Below are 19,875 nucleotides of genomic sequence, written 5' to 3'. Positions count from 1 at the left end.
CACGTGTTGGATTGGAGCCTGCCTGCCAAGTGTCATTGCTGAGGCCACCACTCTAGATATTTATGACAGCACGTTTCAGTTTCCCAAGATGTACACAATCTATTTTCTACACAGTTTTTTTATAGAATTTTTTATTTTTTCAAATGGATTCAGGTTTGGGACCACGTTGGCATTCTGATCTAGCCAGCTCCACCGAGAAAATTTAAAAAAATACAAGTCAGATATATTCATCCTCTTAAAATTACTTATCTATCACCCAGAGCCAAATACACCCTGAGAAGACTTTCCCTTGAATCTTGTGTGCCGTGTGCATGACTCAGAACCCGCCTCAGTACAGAGCAAGCTTCAGAGAAAGGATCCGGCGTCTCTGTTCCTGAATTTCATGCAAGTACAGACAGCGCTGCCCCATGGGACTGAGCAGCATGTCCTGGTTCTTTTTTTTTTCCTCCCATACCTGTCATATTTTGAGTGCAAAAGGAGAAATCAAAGGCAGACTCTCTCCCCAAAAAGGGGGGAGAAATGTGCTTATTTACCCAGCTCTTCAGTTATTTATCAAAGCGTGCTCCGTGCAGCAGCCCACGGAGCACCCCTTGCTCACCTCGATTTACATTTTGTTTATTACGTACAGCACCCTGGAGCCACAGTCACTGGGATCTGGTGGGAACAAACGTGCTAGCCCAGAGATCTTTATCTGCCAGGCTGGGCCTGGGGTATTTGTCATGCAGAGATTCCCTTCGGGATATTTTTGAAGACTTGGAAAAATTGTGTGTTTCCCCTTAAAACCCATAATCAGTGGGGAGGAACCTGTTTGATGGGGTGATGGAAATTTTGGCTCTTGTCTACCCTTGTTTGTATGAAGATTTTCCCAGAATTAAACGATGTTTAACATGTAACCTCCCGGATTTCTGAACACTCCGTGATCATCGAGAGATCTTCCAGACACCCCGGGGGGAGGAGGCAGAAGCCAGCCCCTCCCTGAGACAGAGCAGTCTGGTTCCCAAAGAATAAGCTCCGTGTTTTGTCAGGAGAAGACTCCCAGTGGGTTTTAAGAATTGGGGAGTGGTAACCAGGAATTTTGGACCCAAATTTGAGCAAACTCCAGAAGATAGTGAAGGACAAAAGAGCCTGGAGGGCTACAGCCCATGGGGGTGGCAAAGAGTTAGACGTGACTTATTGATCGAACAACGACAACCAACCAGGAGTTTGGCAGAGGTGACCAGAGGTGAAAGAGTCCCATTGTGATCCAATAATTACCATGTTCTTCCTTTGTCTCAAAGGGATTCAAACAGAAAAATAAATCCTCTTTTTCTTAAAATCTCCAGTTCAAGAGTCACCTTGATCCCCATTGATTCCAAGCCTGATTTCATCATTAAATTTGAACAAGAGATGCTCCAGGGGAAATCCATAATGCAAATGCCAGAACAAGGAAAAAAAAAAAAACAAAGATGAATACTGGAGCACTGCATCCAGCCCTCTCTCATCTTGAGGACCATTGGTTCTCCAAGGCTCAACTCTGGGACCTCATTGTGGCTGAGGCTCATCACTGGTGCCCAGCCAGTGGGTCCTGCATTAATAGGAGGAGTAGGAGTGTTGTGCCCAGAGTCTGAGTCCCCAAAACTGGGAGAATAAGACGTCCACAGCAATGCAAAAGCATGAAGGGGTTTATTGCTAGCTAGGGCTCAAGTCTCATCCAGCGCAGTGGAGTCTTGACGAGAGCCCCGAGCTCTGAATCACATCTACTTTTATACAGACGGTTCTTTGTTCCTGTAACAGCATAGCTGATTGGTTAAACCGAGCGCGCGCTCGGGACTTTTAACCTCGCATCCCTATCCGGATTGGCTCAGGTCTGGCGTGGGCGGGGTCTATGGGGATTTTTTCTGATTGGTCGAGCTACACTGCCTGCGGGAGTTCCCAGTGCCTCAGCTTTTCTAGAGGCTAAACCTCAGGCCTAGCCTGCCCCTTAGAGCCTGTCCTGGCTTCAGTTTGGTCCTAACATTCCCCCCTGTCTTCAGCTACATAGAGGAATCTTCCTCTTTATTTGGGGGCAGGGCCTGATACTGTTGCCTCAGTACCATCAGTTGGATGGTATTGACGCAGTCTTTTACAAAGGCAACAAGCTTAGTTATTATGCATGGACCAAAAGTAAGTATTAATAGTAGCACTATTAGAGGGCCCACCAGGGTGGAAATTAGCTTTGTTAACCACAGGGACTGTTGGAACCAGGACTTAAATTAATTTTGAGACATTTTTCTTTTTTTTTGATTTAGCCCTTTTTTTATCTTGGCCAGGGACTCCCTGATTATCCCTGAGTGGTTTATATAAAAACAACGTTTTTTCCCTAACACAGCACATAGCATAGGCCCCCTGAGAGACTCCATACTCAAGATACTTTTTGGGAATTGGGGCGGAGGACTCTTTTCTTCTGTAACTTCTTCCTGCTGTGCATGGGCGTAGGCCTGCCTAGCAGAGCAGAAGTCTCTCTACCTGATCTAAGTTGGGGTTTTTCACATCTGAAACCAGCTTCTACCCTTGTAGTTGCAGCAATTTAGTTGGCCCCTCTCAGAGATGAAATAGACAAGGGCCGAACAAGAGACCTAACAGGATGGTTATCTCTGGTCCCCGAAAACAGAAGGCAACATTTGGGGTGAGGGTTACAGGGTTTGTGACCCCTTCTGATTGGTTGGTGGTGAGGCAACAGAGCAGTGCTCCAAGAATCTTGTGTTTAGTCTGAAGTTACCATCTTCTACCTGGGTGGGGGCTCAAAGACATTGTTATGCATATTTCTTTGAGTAGGAACCAGAAGTCTGTCTGGAGGCTGTACCAACCTTTGATTGTTTTTATTTTTGTATCCCCTCCCTTCCCTGATTAGCAATTGTTTGAATCCATGCTTTGGAATTCAGGGAAGGCCAAGGAGGCTGAACAAAGTCTATATCCTACAGATAAGAAATGGAGAACACAGAGCAGATCTGTACTCCAGAGCCCCACAGAGTCCCACTCAGTTTTAATTTTAGGGAACTAGACAACAATGACTATGATAACTTTCTGTCAAAATGGGGCATAGGACTGCCCCAGCTTGGAGCAATACAAGCTCTAATCTGAAAGTACACCCATAGCATCACCTAGTTATTTTCCAGGATATCTGAACCGTAGCTACTCTATTTTGACTTTTAATTGTAAACTATTTTTTAATAGCCAAAGCAGATTTTACCGTTAATGACGTCAGTGTTTTTCTAGATATGAGAAGATGTAAGAATTGGGACTCATAAAATCTTCTCCTGAAAAGATCTAGCTATCTGATGGCCTGTTCTGCCAGTTTTTCCCAGAGCACAGAGTGCCTCGTTTCTGATTTTTACCCTGAACTCTTTTCAGGGGCGTTGAAAGTCAGCAGTTGCAGCGGCCATGATTTAATCTTTGTAGATGCAGATAGCGAGTGTCAGTCTTCAGTTGGCAGAGCCCCTTTTTGCTCATAAACTTGACCATGATTATGAGGGGGGCACGTCATGACCATTTTATCCCATGGTGCTGAGAATGTCCATTCTCAGGTTTGGCAAAGATTCTGTTGACAGGCCACTCAATGTGCTGTTACTGGATTAGGCCATAAAACAGTATCTAAAATTCTCTGGGCCACCTGTCTTATTAGCTTCTTGGTCCAGGAAAATATTCCCTCTTGTTGCTTCTTGCCATATCTAGAGTTACACTGTTATCATCATCGATCTCATATGGGACTATATATTATTTTATTAGAGGCCTCATACACACATTTGACAGTGTAAGAAACAGCAATTTTGTAAGACAGGGGAAATACAAATAACATAGCCAGCAGTATTAGTAAAGTCACAAGTAAGACTTATGTTAAGAACTTCCATTAGATGTAGCCCAGTCTATCTTCAGGTCATCTGACTTAGTCTGTCCTGTAGAATCTTTATCTTTTAGGGAAATTATATATTGGCACCATCTATAAGGCACATAGCCCAGTTTTTTACTGTTACAAGACTGATTATCTTTAGTATGATTTATTTATTTATTTATTTATTTCAACAGAGTAGACTTTAAACCTAAATTATTGTAGCCTGGTATTATCTATATAAATCTATCCCATAATTGTGGGAGATTTTTTCCTTTTTTGTGGAAACTTTTCTTGTTTTGATTGAGCTTGGGTAGTAGAAAAAAAGCTCAAATTTATAGCCAGAGTCAGAGCAGGCATTATTAATTGGCCCGGTGAGGGGATCCTATCTAGTAATACCATAGTGACTTGAATATGACTATAATTTTTAAGTAAATTTTTTCAGGGCCAACCAGTTAGAGTCTGGTAGTAGAGAAATTTACCAAGGTAACCCAGAACTAGACACAGTTAATTGGCCACAAACCCAACAATTGGATTGATTTTTAAAACTAGTATAGGATCAGGCCTATGATAGAAAAGCATTTGACTTATATGTAAAGGTCTAAGAAGTCAAGAAAACATAAATGATCATACGAATCAGGTCCCGCATCTCGGGGAAGCTGTCTACCTCTGATGTCGTCTTTTCATCCTGGTGTAGTGTAGTTTCTCCTGATAAAAAAGTCCTTCCATCCAGGTTGGAGACAGTCCCTTAAATTATGTCTTTTTCCAGTCCTGGTTGCAGGTCATGAGGCATCTGATCTTCATCCAAAGAAAGATTATTGAGATAAGCTTCAGAAACAAACTTAGGGTCTTTTTCAAGAGTTTAATTAAATTTTACATCAATATCACATAATAGCAAAGAACTGTCCAAGAGATGAGTCTTACTAGATGCAGACCTCCATTAACAAACTGGGATTTAACGTTTTGAAATATCTTTTTCTCCTTATAGTTAACCTTATTTTTATTAAATAAAACCAAATTAAGGCTAGTTTATTTGAAAAATAGGTCTGTTCTCACTGATTTTGGTCTGATGATTTTTATAACCATAATTGATTATAGGCTTTTTATTTTGCTGAAACATTTATAGAGTCTCAGACTGAACTTTTAAAATAAAACAGGGATGGGAAACTCACACCAAAGGCTTATCACAGATTCTGCCTAACAAATCTAGGTGAATTTTTCCCTTTTTAAGGTCTCAAAAATTTCTTGAGATTTTTGTATCCGTGAGATAACCTTCTTACCTCATTTGATGAACTTACTGGAAACCTAAGAACTCCCAATTTTAGAGGAGTCAGAAAATATAATTGTTTTGTTTATAATGTTTAATTTTACCAAAGTATTGTCATAATTAGTTTGAGAGGAAGATTTTTCCTACTTCCTGAAAACATAAGATTCAAACCCATAATTTTTCAGATAGAAACCATAAAGGTTATAAGCATATTTACTGGTTCATTCAGTCCTTTTGCTAACTTTTGTGAAGTCATCAAGTTTTTCATTAAAATACCAGGACATATCAGAATGTTAAAAACTCCATATAATTTCTAGGATATCTGTATTAGTTAATTTACCATATATTATAACATGAGCAGATTTATTACTCACTTGATAATCTTTTCCATGTAATTTAACCAACCAAATAAACACAGTTTAATATCTCTTCTTGGGATGTTCCAGGGGTCCTCTGAAGCACCCCAAAGTTAGCTAAAGATACAAAAGCTCATATCTCATTTACATTTTTAGAAGTTTCTTCACTTGAGGTAATTTCCTTGTTGACAAACTTGTAACAGATATAATATTTAACTTATATTAATCCTAGGTACAATGAAAATATTCTACTTAATGTTAATTATTTTAAGATGTCTATATTAGATAGGTCAACAAAGAAACATTAATATCAGGTATTTAACATTGAATATTTCCCAGTTCACATGAACCTAGAACTTATTGTCTAATTTAGAATTACTTGATTTGTAAGCGCTTACCCCCCCTTTTTTTTAAGCCAAATAAATAGAGCTCATGTACATATTAACCACAAAAATATTACCAAGACATATTTAGACAGACACAGTGCAAGATCTAGCTTTAAGTCTTTTTTTTTTTTCCCCCTTTTTCCTCAGTGTCAGGAGTTGGAGATGGTCTAGATAAGTGTTCCTGAGAGCCCTGGTCTCAAGGCACAGGGAAAGAAAATCAAGTTCTAACAAAATGTCGGCAGTCTAAACCACATGGTGGCCAGACAAAGCAAAATTTTCTCCTCCAGGGGATCTTCTCGACCCAGGGATCGAACCCAGGTCTCCCATATTGTATAGTCTCTCAGGAAACCTCCTATAGAGACACAGAACTTCAGATCTAAGTAGGAAAGGAAGCCAGGTTGAAAGAAGGGGGAGGAGGCAGGAGAGGGGGGCAAAAGGGGTGGCCTTACAAACGTCTCCTGCCACCTACAGATACCCAGGCATTACAGGACTTTTCCCTGGGCCTCCAGAGAAGGGAGGACTGGAACTCGGCCCTACCAGAAATCAGAACCAGAATTCGAGTTCTCTGCCAAGAGGAGGTGATCAGTCTCCAATCCTCAGCTCAGGCTGAGGGCCCTTCGACCAGATTCCTGCGTCCAGGACCGGGGGAGGGACTAGAAAAACAGGGAAGGATAGGAAGGGTTAAGGAGAGGAAAGAGAGAGGGAAGGGGAGAGAGGTCAATAAAGTCTCTTGTTCCTTACCAGTCGGGGCACTCTGGCCAGTTGTCCGTGTCAGGAGGAGACCAGGGACAAAAGGGTCCCGGTTGAGGCCGCTGGGTCTGGTCCATTGGCAGGCAAGCTGGCCCCTGAGTACCCTGAGTGGTCAGGATGTCAGTCTTGGCTTTTTCACCAATAACGATAGATTTTGCGTCCTAGATTTGAAATCAGAAAAATGGTCAGTCATAAGAGACAAAGGAGCAGAAGTCGCTTGCCCCATGATTACAGAGAAGAACACAGGAGACAAAATAAACACACAAAGAGCAGAGACAATGCGGCACTCACACAGACACGACAGACAGATAACAAATACACGTCGGCCGAGAACACAGCACTAGGTCTTCCTGGGCCCCCCTGAAACTTTCTTTCCCTCGAGGTAATCTTACCAACAAGGCGTCCACAGAGCCAGCCGCATCCCCAGCACGATGCCAGGCCTTGGCCTTTCGCTGGTCTTAACCAGAGAACAGAGCCAGCCGCCTCCCCAGCACGATGCCTGGCCTCGGCCTTACGCTGGTCTTAACCAGAACTAACACCGGTGTTCAGATATCTCTCCTCCTAGTGAGGAAACCCCTTCTACCGGGAGAGTGTTATTCTTCCCAGTTAAAGGGATCCCGGATGAGCCCCCAAATGTTGTGCCCAGAGTCCGAGTCCCCAAAACTGAGAGAATAAGACGTCCACAGCAATGCAAAAGCATGAAGGGGTTTATTGCTAGCTAGGGCTCAAGTCTCATCCAGCGCAGTGGAGTCTTGAGAGCCCCGAGCTCTGAATCACATCTACTTTTATACAGACGGTTCTTTGTTCTTTGTTCCTGTAACAGCATAGCTGATTGGTTAAACCGAGCGCGTGCTCGGGACTTTTAACCTCGCATCCCTATCCGGATTGGCTCAGGTCTGGCGCGGGCGGGGGGCCATGGGGATTTTTTTCTGATTGGCCGAGCTACACTGCCTGCGGGAGTTCCCAGTGCCTCAGCTTTTCTAGAGGCTAAACCTCAGGCCTAGCCTGCCCCTTAGAGCCTGTCCTGGCTTCAGTTTGGTCCTAACAGGAGATTATTACTGTAACAATTACAGTGAAATTGGAGACGCCGTTGTTCTTGGAACATACTTTTCCAATCCCTGCGTTCACCACCACTTGTTGCTATCCTATCCTCTCCTCCCAACCTGGAGCAGTAAAGACTGTCGGTGCCAGAGTCTGCTGTGAAACTGCAGTTGTGCGTGATGAGCACCTCTCTGTCAGCAGCATCTGTCTTCTGAAACACTGGCTCTGGCATTTTTTTAGGCAGAATACAAGAGAAATGACACCCGAGAGACAGAATATAATAGCATTTTTGAGAGAATGCTTTGCCTCAGTTACATGCCTTTCAGAAACAATAAGCTTTGGGGGAAGTGATGAAAATCACATTGTATTAGAGCTTTAGTCAAAGTATTATTTATTTAGTAGAGGTTAATAAGATTTTAGTAGTATTCAGATTCTTTGTTGAATGTCACAGTTTGTGTATATGTCCACGCAGTACACATTTCAGAATTCGTTTCATTTAGGCCACTAACTTCTGCTTTATTGACTATGCCAAAGTCTTTGACTGTGTGGATCACAATAAACTGTGGAAAATTCTGAAAGAGATGGGAATACCAGACCACCTGACCTGCCTCTTGAGAAATCTGTATGCAGGTCAGGAAGCAACCATTAGAACTGGACATGGAACAACAGACTGGTTCCAAATAGGAAAAGGAGTATGTCAAGGCTGTATATTGTCACCCTGCTTATTTAACTTCTATGCAGAGTACATCAAGAGAAATGCTGGGCTGGAAGAAGCACAAGCTGGAATCAAGATTGCTGGGAGAAATATCAATAACCTCAGATATGCAGATGACACCACCCTTATGGCAGAAGGTGAAGAGGAATTAAAAAGCCTCTTGATGAAAGTGAAAGAGGAGAGTGAAAATGTTGGCTTAAAGCTCAACATTCAGAAAACGAAGATCATGGCATCCGGTCCCATCACTTCATGGGAAATAGATGAGGAAACAGTGGAAACAGTGTCAGACTTTATTTTTTTGGGCTCCAAAATCACTGCAGATGGTGACTGCAGCCATGAAATTAAAAGATGCTTACTCCTTGGAAGGAAAGTTATGACCAACCTAGATAGCATATTCAAAAGCAGAGACATTACTTTGCCAACTAAGGTCCGTCTAGTCAAGGTTATGATTTTTCCAGTAGTCATGTATGGATGTGAGAGTTGGACTGTGAAGAAGGCTGAGCACTGAAACATTGATGCTTTTGAACTGTGGTGTTGGAGAAGACTCTTGAGAGTCCCTTGGACTGCAAGGAGATCCAACCAGTCCATTCTGAAGGAGATCAGCCCTGGGATTTCTTTGGAAGGAATGATGCTAAAGCTGAAACTCCAGTACTTTGGCCACCTCATGCAAAGAGCTGACTCATTGGAAAAGACTTTGATGCTGGGAGGGATTGGGGTCAGGAGGAGAAGGGGAGGACAGAGGATGAGATGGCTGGATGGCATCACTGACTTGATGGACTTGAGTTTGAGTGAACTTCGGGAGTTGGTGATGGACAGGGAGGCCTGGTGTGCTGCGATTCATGGGGTCGGTTGCAAAGAGTCGGACACGACTGAGCGACTGAACTGATGAGGATTATATGTTTTGTTAAGGGTCTTCATTTATAATAGCCAAATTCGTTTAACGGTTCTCTTTTCTGAAATCTGCAGTAGCTGAGTTCTAAGGAAAGCTAAATTATTTAATGTATCCATTCCATTTCCAGATTATGTAAAAATATTAGTAATATTGATTAACTCTGGGTAAATTACAAGTCTTAATAACATAATGTTGCAAATAATTCATTCAAGAATTTAACTCATGCATTCTTCTATTATATGTTGGAAAGAAATGATATAAATTCTAATGGAGTGAAATAAAAATAAATCAGAAATTCTGAAATTAAAGATAAGAAGGCAGGAATTTAAAAGGCCTCTTACTGGATAACCCTGCCTCTAAATTTAATTATGTCATCTCATATGAGGTGAACACCTCCGTTTTTTGGAAATGAGGTTTCCAGTATATTCTTTCCAGACATGGGTAGGGAGGAAGGGGGTCTCCCAGCTCCTTCTCTCTGCTGGCCTCTTATCACTGCAGGTTCTCTGGAAGCTCACCCTCGTCACTCCCAGCCCTCAGGAGTTTAGGTCTAGCAAGGTTTAGGAGCCACTGCCCGGGGGAAGGAAAATTGGCAGCAAAAAATGAAAAAAAAACCCTGAGATTTTTGAGTTAGCAGTTGAAAGCAGAGGCCTCAAAAGGTATGATACCAGCATTTCCAAGAAAGTAGTTGAAATAGAAAAGAAAAATAAACAGGTTTGAAACCTGAAAGAAGCCAGTTTCTACTTTCTGAGGGACACATTTTAGAAGCGTGTTACTGCAGTAATGCTAGAGAAAATGACAGGCCCTTGTCCGCTTCATCTGTGTTTGTTTGTCTGTGCAGCCAAGTCTTAGTTCCCAGACCAGGGATTGAACCCAGGACCACAGCAGTGCAAGCCATTGTAACCACTGGACCGCTAGGGAGCTCCCAGCCCCTGGGTAATTGTTAGAGCAGACAGATGCGGGAGCGCTGTGGGCAGCCAGCACCCTTTCTTTTACAGAGGGTCGGCGAGTGCCACTTCCCTGGAAAGATGCCGTGACAAGCAGGCAGGGAATGGGGGACTCGTCCGCGGCTTCAGAATCCCAGACCCGGGTTCCCATGCTGCCCTGCTGTTTCCAGTGGACAGCATGCTGGTCTAGGGAAGCCTGCAGACTCTTTGTCTGTGAAACAGAGTTCAGAATGGCCGCCACCCTGGGAGAGGGTGGTGCTAATGAGGTGGGAATGTAGGAGAAATCTTTGTACCTTCCGCTCAGTTTTGCTATCAAATATAAAGTCTATTAAATTTTTTTAAAAGCTCAGTTTTTAAAATTGAAGGCGGCATGGTCGCCATCTGACAAAATGATGTTGAGAATCAGTGAGGCTCTTTCCATGAGGCTTGTCTTGTAGTCGTACTTAGTAAATGTCAGCTAATACTGTAATATTCATTATTAGTGATGGGGCAATAGTATTTGAGAAGGTTTCTCAAAAGTTCTTTTTAAGCAAATACTATTGCCCTGTGAATCATAATGAATATTATAATCTGATACTTAAAAAAATTATATCTGGACAAGATAGGTGATTTATGAGATAAAGGAGTTATTTAAATAAGCATTTTGGGGGACTTCCCTTGCAGTCCAGTGGTTAAGAATCCACCTTCAAATGCAGGGGACACAAGTTTGATCCCTGATCAGGAAACCAAGATCCCACATGCCATGGGGCAATTAAGCCTGCATGCTCAACTACTGAACCTGGGCTCCGCAGTGGCAACGAAAGATCCCTCATGACGTGATGAAGACCCCACCTGCCTCCGCTAAGACCCGACAGAGCCAAATAAATAAATATTAAATAAACAAGCATTTTCCAATCATATCATTAGTCAAAAAAAATCAAAGTCCTTTCTGTTTTCACAGCTTCATATTCTGAGGTCTGGCATTGCTTTCTTTGATTGCAGTCGTTCAGAAGGTTACAGAAATCACTCAACATTATTTACAGAGGTTCCAAATAGTAAACTGGTTTCAAATGATGTTGCAGACACAGAGGGCCCAAGAGACCATCTACCCTATCTACCTTCACTTTATCAACTCTTGTTCATTATCTACAAAGTGAGATGCCCAGTGTCCCATCTCCCAGCCCTGCTCTTTCCAATCTGGGTACCCATTGGCAGCTAACGCCTCTTATGTGTGTGATGTAACTGTCTATTTGTGAAATGGCTTTTATTGTCTATAACAGACAAACCATGACTGCAGGCCTTGTACTTGATGAATTTTTTTAATAGCTTTACTTAAATTTGCAGTACTGTCCACTTCTTATACTACAGGCTGGATACATTCAAAGTTGTTGCCTGTGGATGAGAAATGGATATATATTCTCCAGATCCTAGCCTTCAAAATTATAGTGATCTGTGTAGTTTTGTTTTGTCCATTGAAAACCATTTCAGAGTCCTTGTTTTTAAAAAAAATTGTTGAATAATGCATTTCTTTATTCAAGGTCAACACAAGATCAAGTTCATTCCAGAGATGGTTGGTCCCATATTGGAAATGACGCTGATTCCAGAGACAGAGCTTCGCAAAGCCACCATCCCCATCTTCTTCGACATGATGCAGTGTGAATTCCACTCCACCCGAAGCTTCCAGATGGTAAGGACGTGGGGGTGTGGTAAGTGGCCTGGACACAAGCCACTTTCTCAAGGTGCTCTGGTGTGTCCTCTTGAGAAGGACTCATAGACAGTTCTGTAGTTACATGTGACGAATATGGAAAACACTTCCCTACATCCTAAGAGAGAAGAGTCCTAGGTTTTCCTTGTGGAGGAAGCCTGTGTTCTTAAGGAGGACTGCTCTCAGCTTTATGGAGCATTGCTCTTTGTTTTTAGCTTTCAGTTACGTTTTTCTGGATTTACTTACACATTAAAACTGGGTAAAATTCTTTCACTCTCCTTCACAGGTGCAGTAGAAGGTTTGATCAGACCTGACTCTTAATTTCTGACTGGCTGCTTCATGCTGAGTTACCTTATTTTTAAGTCTAAAGTCTTTGCCTTTCTTCTTCTAAGTGTGTGCCTTGATGTTTTTGCCTGTGCAGTGAGACAGATGAAATTCATGAAGGTGTATGTAGGGGCTTTCCTGGTGGTCCAGACTTCCTGCCTCCACTGCAGCAGCTGCAGGCTCCATCCCTGTCAAACTCAGAGCCGCATGCCCAAGGCCATGAATTTTCGGTCAAGGATCCTTGACCATTTGTTCACTTATATTATCTTCTGTTTGTACCTTCATAGACAGGTGATAAGACACCCTGAAAGTAAAATCAGGGGGAAAAAAACCTAGTGGAAAAAAAAAATCTCTTTGCTAAAGTAATCTGGTCTTGTAAATTGGGAAATGATAACTTTCCTTTTCCATTGGGACAGCTCAGATTTTCTACTGACCTATCTCAGCCTCCCTGTGGGGGATGGCGTGTGGATGACCCCGGGCATGTCATCCTTCCCAAATCTGCTGCTTCCCCAGGGCCCTCGTTCCTGCCGGGCTCCTTGTCATCCGGTTCACGGGTCCCGTTCCACCGGCCCGGCCTTGGCTTGCTCTCTTGGCCTTGCTGGTGGGTTGCCGTGGTTTGTGCTTCTTCCTCTGTCTCAGCCACAGGGTCCATCTGCTCCCTTCGCCCTCCATTCCAGCCTCTCCTGGACCACAGCATCTGTCTCTCCACTCGCCGTATCTTTTCAGACTCCTTTCTGTCCTCGGTTCAGCTCTTGTCCTCCAGCGGCCCCTCTCCTGAAGCACAGGGTGTGCCCTCTCTTCCTTGTCGGTGACGTTGGGGAATGTGTGTAGCTGACGTGCACACAGGGGCACGCCTTGCCCCTGCTCCCCTGCTCCCCTCCCCCTCCCCATCCAGGGAGTTTCTAGGACAGGCCTGGCTGACTGCTGTCTAATCTGCCACCAATTCAATTATCTAACCTTATTAGTCACATCAACAAGGCTTAAATTGGCTCTGCGTTCATAGAAGATGTGCAAACCAAATGGAGTGAGGGGAAGGCATGAAGGTTTTTCATTTTTACAAAACTTTACTGTTTTGAACATATGACACAGCCTCTTTTTTGAGAGGTTGCTGTAGCTTTCAGGATGGGGCTGTTCAGACCCTCCTGTGAACTATGCCCCGTGAGCAGTTGTTTCACACTCTTACAGTTGCAATGGAGAAGTGACCTGCTGCATTCAGAAGACATACCTGCCATTTCACTCAAGTTTAAACTGCCTCACACCATCACTGGAATTTCAGAAGCATGTCTTACACATTGGTTTTTTAAAAAAGTTCCCCAGCGCTGTTGCTCCTAGGGTCTCCAGTGGCAGTGGAGGGTATTTCATTAGAATGTTCTGATTTCTCCAAGAGTCTACTTCTTCCTTGTCTCCATTTCTGCAAGAAGGAGCATGAATCTTCTTTCAAAATAAGTGTCCCCTTTTCTGTGTCCTGGGTGTTTCTTATCTCCAATGTTCGTGCACTGGGGGGTCTGGCGTGGAGTTGGGAAAGGATGGCATGGAGGTGGGATAGGGTGGCCTGGAGTTATGGCTTCACATGCCCTCCTGGTAGCCTGGGACCCTATTTCGATGGCTGCAGGCAATTCCTGACCTCAATACTATTGACTCTGGGCAGGTCCTAACAGGTACACGTGATCTGATCCATCATGGAAGAGCTTGGCCAAGACAAGAGCATGTGAACTAGGAGGCTCACATATGTACCGAGTGGCCTTGCATTCTAGAAACCCTCCCCACCTAGAAAATAGTCTGCTTCATGTCGGCAGGCAGGCTTTCCTGATGGCTCAGGGGTAAGGAATCTGCCCGCAATGCAGGACATGCAGGAGACATGGGTTTGATCCCTGGGTCAGGAAGATCCCCTGGAGGAGGGCATGGCAACCGACTTCCCAGGTGGCACTGGTGGTAAAGAACCCGCCTGCCAATACAGGAGACGTGAGAGACACAGGTTCAGTCCCTGGGCTAGGAAGATTCCCTGAAGGAGGAAATGGCAGCCCACTCCAGTATTCATGCCTGGAGAATCCCATGGACAGAGGAGCTTGGCAGGCTACAGTCTGTGGGGTTGCAAAGATGAGCCTTAACTAACCTCTCCCCTATCTCGTCGCTCAGTTGTGTCCAACTCTTTGGGACCCCATGGACTGTAGCCCACCAGACTCCTCTGTCCATGGGATTCTCCAGGCAAAAATTCAGGAGTGGGTTGCCATTCCTTTCTCCAGGGGATCTTCCCAACCCAGGGATTGAACCCAGGTCTCTCACATTGCAGGTGGATTCTTTACTGTCTGAGCCACCAGACCCTGCCCCCCAAATGAGTACATCCTGAGCCTCAGCCTCACTAGATTTTGATTCAGAAGAAAAGCATACCTTTTAAATTCTCCCTTGGCACCTTTTTTTTTTTTTTTTTTTTTTTGAAGAATTCCATTCCTTCTATCTTTGGAAAATACAGAACTAACAGCTAAGAATCGTAGCAAATGGCCATGTGGGCTCTCAACCTCTAATAAAAATGAGATGGAAAAGACTCCACAGAAAAATAGTGTTTTTGGTCACAGCTATTTTCTGTTCTCTTCCTGAGGGTCAGCAAAATGCTCCAAGACTTTCAGAACTTCCTATTTAGTTGTAAAAAATTATAACATGAGTAATCTTTGTGTCCTAAATGTTGCTAATTCCTGTTTGAATAATCTCTTCTTGCTGCCCAGGCTGGTTACCTTAAGCAAATAATTGAATAACTCAAGTGGGTGTTGGCAGCTTCTGCCCCTTGGTGGCAAAGCCAATGTAGTTTGCACTGTAATATGAATATGAATATGTTCGGTGGTGATTTTTTATTTCTTCTTCAGTTCATTGGGATTTTGGTGATTGCTTTGTTCTTGCTTTCATTTAAAAAATAATACTTGATTCTGTTGTTTTGGATGCTTAGAGGGGAAATATGGCCCCCAAATTAGGCTTTCATTTCACTGAACCCCAGACTCAAAAGTGGTCCAAGAGGTCATGGACACTGACGCCCTGGACCCTGAGAGTTCTGACGACACTGAGTCATGTTAATATTGCAAAAGCTGTCCAGCAAAGAGATGCCTGAGTGTGTGCATACTAAGTCGCTTTGGTCATATCTGACTCTTTGTGACCCCTGGACTGTAGCCCACCAGGCTTTTCTCTCCATTGGATTCCCCAGGTGAGAATACTGGCTGGTACTGCTGATAAGTCGCGTCAGTTGTGTCTGACCGTGTGCAACCCCATAGACGGCAGCCCACCAGGCTCCTCTGTCCCTGGGATTCTCCAGGCAAGAATACTGGAGGGGGTTACTATTTCCTACTCCAGGGGATCTTCCCGACCCAGGGATCGAACCCACATCTCTTACATCTCCTGCATTGGCAGGCAGGTTCTTTACCACTAGCACCACCTGGGAAGCCCAAAGATCTGCCTGCTGCTGCTGCTAAGTCGCTTCAGTCGTGTCTGACTCTGTGTAACCCCATAGATGGCAGCCCACCAGGCTCCCCCGTCCCTGGGATTCTCCAGGCAAGTACACTGGAGTGGGTTGCCATTTCCTTCTCCAGTGCATGAAAGTGGAAAGTGAAAAGTTAAAGTGGAGTCGCTCAGTCGTGTCCAACTCTTTGTGACCCCATGGACTGCAGCCCACCAGGCTCCTGCGCCCATGGGATTTTCCAGGCAAGAGTACTGGAGTGGGGTGCCGTTGCCTTCTCCGAAAGATCTGCCTAGACTTCCATAATCCCCTTTAACCCACAGGACTTAAGTGCAGGCTTGCTCCTGGGGTTCACTGTCAATGGAGACAACCCCAAAGGCAGTCCCTGGTCTGTGCTGTGGAGCAGAGGGGCGCAGCTGCACCTGTCCGAGGTGTCGCCAGGTGTGGCCACACCGCAGACAGTCCCCTACCAGGCTGCTGCAGGTCTGAGGCTTGACTATAGGTTCCTGGGTATTTCACAGAAGCTTCAAGGTCACTGAGCTGCCTGCTTGTTAAACCTAGAGGGATGTGGGGACTTTATTGACAGGACGTGGGCTATGGAGTGCCAGAGACTAATTAAGTGTGTAATTAAGTTTACAGAGCAGTTAGGCCAGGGGAATGCAATAAACCTCAAAACAGTGGTGTGTCTGAGCACGAGGATTGAAGGCTGAGTGACAGATTTGGGGAGCGTCAGTTAGTTTTCAGGTGTCAACCCATAAGCACGGAGCCCCAAGGGTGTGGGAGACCAGGGCGCTCTCTGCTAAGCCTGTGCCTTCCTCCTGGCCGTGTGATCCACAGACAGTTAACTGACTTTCACCCACCCTACCCTAGCCTTCTAGTGATGCTAAAGAGAAGGGTGTGGTTCTGCAATGCTGTTGGCTTAGACAGTTCCATCTGGGGGCACAGAACGAAAGAGAATCTAATTTCTGGAGCCTCTAATGCCAGGGGATGGTCTAAAACCTTGGTCATACCTCCAGGATTGCTGGGGTCCAGTCCCCGCAGGATCCAGGGGAACCTGAAGGAAAAACGGCGTCGGCGGATGATTTAGAGAGAGATAAGGAGAGAATATTGTAGATAAGAAAATAGAGAGAAAGAGGCTGATATTCCTTGGTTTCCATAGAAAGCCAATAAAACTTCGAGACAAGAAGTTCACCCTGTTCACAGAGGCCATAGGTGCCTTCTTGGTCTCCCGAGGGAGTGAAGACGCAGAACGTCTTCTCGTTCAGGTCTTAGAAACCTGGGCAGATAAGTGAACGCAGGGAGCCTCTATGCTCCAAGGGATCAGCCTGAAGAAAAAAGTAAGAGAGAAAAAAGAAAAACACAGGGTGACCAAGCTTTTTCAAGCGAGGCCCAATAGCTTTATTTTTAAAAGGTACTTTTATACCTTGTCTTACACATAGAGGGAAATAAAAGATGCAAAGTCATACAGAGTCAGCCCAAACATTACATCTGTTTTGTCTTTATCGAAACCAGGATTTTTCTGCAAACCTTTCCCATAAGCAATATTGTGTACATTATCTTCTGGCCTTGGAGGCCTGTGAACATTTTATGACCCTCTTTTGATAAAGGCTTCTCAACCAGAAAACTTATTTTCCCTTGAAATGTTTTTTCTTATATTTCTAATCTATGTCAGCCTCAAAAAGTATTAAACAAGTTACATTTCTCATGGAGCAAAGGTGCAGTGAGTTACAAGAAAGAACCAATTAGCTCAAAAGTCTGATGTGGTTAATTTCAAGGCTACACTTGTTTTTTTTACTTTCCAACTATGTTAACTAATGCACTCCCAGGTGCACAGTGGGTAAGAGATATGGGAACTTAGCAACAAGCATTGGCCCAATAATGAAATCCTACATTAGCACTACTCTAATAACTTTTAACTCTCTGAAAGGCTCTATGTTTTAGGCTTTCCATGCCTCTCACAGTTGGGAGGCTGTAAATAATCATGCGTAGCTGCAACAGTCTGGATATACCTGCCAAGCAAGCTAGAATGCTAACAGAGGGATTTTGATTGGAAATGATTCCTCTCGTGTCCAGGAGACTTATTAGCTATAGCCCTAAGTTAATTTTCTCCAGAGAAGTGTGGTCAGGAATAGCCCCCTGTTAATGTCAGAGGAGTTGGTGAAAGTCATGAAATAGTAATACAGACAGATTCTGGTTTTGGTGTAGATGCTCAAGAAAGCATAGGGAGCCCGTTGAGTCCCAAAGCCTTGCTTAACAGTTCTCTTCCACATGACCTTGTCATGGGTGGGATCTCCCGTGGTGGCTCCCGGGACAGGATCTTGTGAGATGCTTTGCTCTAAGAAACACAAATTAGAACAAAGTGCAGCCAGCCAGGCAGGCCCAGGAGATATTGTGGGTTTGGTTCCAGACCACCATGTTGAAGGGAAATCTCAACAAAGTGAACTGCATGAATTTTTTGGTTTCCTAGTTCGTATAAAAGTTGTGTTTGCACTATACAGCAGTCTCTTAAATGTGCAGTGGCATTATATCTAAAAAAGCAATGATCATACCTTAATTAAAAACAATTTATTGCTAAAAAAGTAAAAAAATATTTTATTGCTAAAAATTGCTAACCATCATCTGAGCCTTCCGTGAGCCTTAAAAGCTGCTGGAGAGTTTGGAATATTGCAAGAATTACCAAAATGTGACACAGAGAAGTGAGCAAATGCTGTTCGATCCATGGCACGGAGAGACACGCTCAAGGCACAAATCTTCAGTCAGTGAAAATGCAGTATCTGCGAAGTGCAGTGAAGCAGCGTGCAGTGAGAAGCCGCTCGCCTGCACTCAGGTTTTCTTGAAGGGTCGAAGAATATTTTGCTAATGTGCTTCGCTTCCTGCAGTCCTAGAGCTCACCTTTCTCTCGGCTATTGACTGTTGCGATGAGTTACCCATTCCAACCTTCCATCCTGGTCCTGCTTCCTGCTTTGCTCTGACATAACCCCAGATCTCTTCTATAAACGTGTCCCTGGATACCTGGAGAATGCAAGCCTGGTTTTATACATTTATAAATGCAGTATAACAAGAATGGTAAGTCTAACCCCCAACAGCAATGATGGATTCCAAACCAAGGAGAACTGGCTTTTAGATTATCCTGTACTGAGACCTTTCATTCCATGATCTCTTAAGTTAGAGCCAATAACTCATGGTTCATGTTGGCACTGAGTGGTGAAAGCAATGGTTCTTTCTAAGTTAATTGAGTTGATGTCAATATCATACATTATTCCTCCGAGCATAGCTCCCGTCAGCCTCCCCTGTGTTCAACTTAACAGCAACCTTCTGAAAAGCCTGTGTTTCTATGTGGCCTCTTACGTTTCATATTCTCGTAGGGCCGCTGGTATCGGGTGCTTAGAGATGCTCTGTTCAATATTTTAAGTTGGACACCCTGTGGATATTTCTGTGGCGATATTAGTGTTTCAGAAAAGAGGGGATAATATAATGATTTTACTTATCACATGAGTGAGCCTCTGTTACCTTCCGAGCAACACAGTAAACCCTTGCTAATTTTATCCCAAGCATAGAGAATCCTGTTTCAAATTACCAGACAGCATGCCTTTACAAATAAGATAATAAACATGATTTTTAGAAAACCAGCCCTGCTCTTTCAGCAAATGTACTTTCTCCAGTTTATTTGGACAGGATCATTTAATCCTGATTATGATAACAGTTCACAGCACAGGAGCGAACTGATGCTAGTATATTCGGTGAACATTGATGAAGGCCCTGGAATTTGAGGCTAAGCTGCATGTCTGTGGAATTGAATCCTCGCTGATAAACGGAACAGGGTCGCCAGGTGTTTGTGCAAATTACAGAGTTTAGACTTGAGGTTAGTGAAATTAGAATCAGCTGTGTTCTTCTGATTTACTTATCATTCATCCACTCTTTTTAGAAAACATTAAATTCATCAGTCAAAATTTGATAAGCAGCCTACTTAGGGAGCTGGCTTCCTTTATTGCCCTTGTTTTGTGACAGCGAGGTTTGTGGAGAAGCAGAGAAAACATGCCATTTCCAGAAAGTAGACTCTAAATTCAAATACCTTCTGATTAACTTAGTGATGAGCAATTTGAAATGCCGATATGTGTTTGCCTGTGTTAGGATGAGGTATGTTTTCCTTCACTCTCTAAGCCTTCTTTGTTGTATGCTCCTTAAACATGTATGGAATTGAATTGTGTGTTTTAATTAAATTTAGACTTACTT

General features: G+C 43.8%; 1 protein-coding gene across 2 annotated transcripts in view; it reads left to right on the top strand.

Moving 5' to 3' along the window:
• Nucleotides 1-19,875, top strand: part of DOCK1 (dedicator of cytokinesis 1) — a 568,807-nt gene that overhangs the window by 469,526 nt on the left and 79,406 nt on the right. For both annotated transcript variants that reach the window (XM_018041175.1, XM_018041176.1), the window contains exon 33: nt 11,713-11,861. In XM_018041175.1, the coding sequence (XP_017896664.1) occupies nt 11,713-11,861 (149 nt within the window). The remainder of the gene's footprint in view (nt 1-11,712; nt 11,862-19,875) is intronic.

The sequence above is a fragment of the Capra hircus genome, chromosome 26, assembly GCF_001704415.2.
Source record: "Capra hircus breed San Clemente chromosome 26, ASM170441v1, whole genome shotgun sequence".
In the NCBI taxonomy this organism is placed as follows: domain Eukaryota; kingdom Metazoa; phylum Chordata; class Mammalia; order Artiodactyla; family Bovidae; genus Capra; species Capra hircus.
This window is presented reverse-complemented; position numbering and strand designations above follow the sequence as displayed.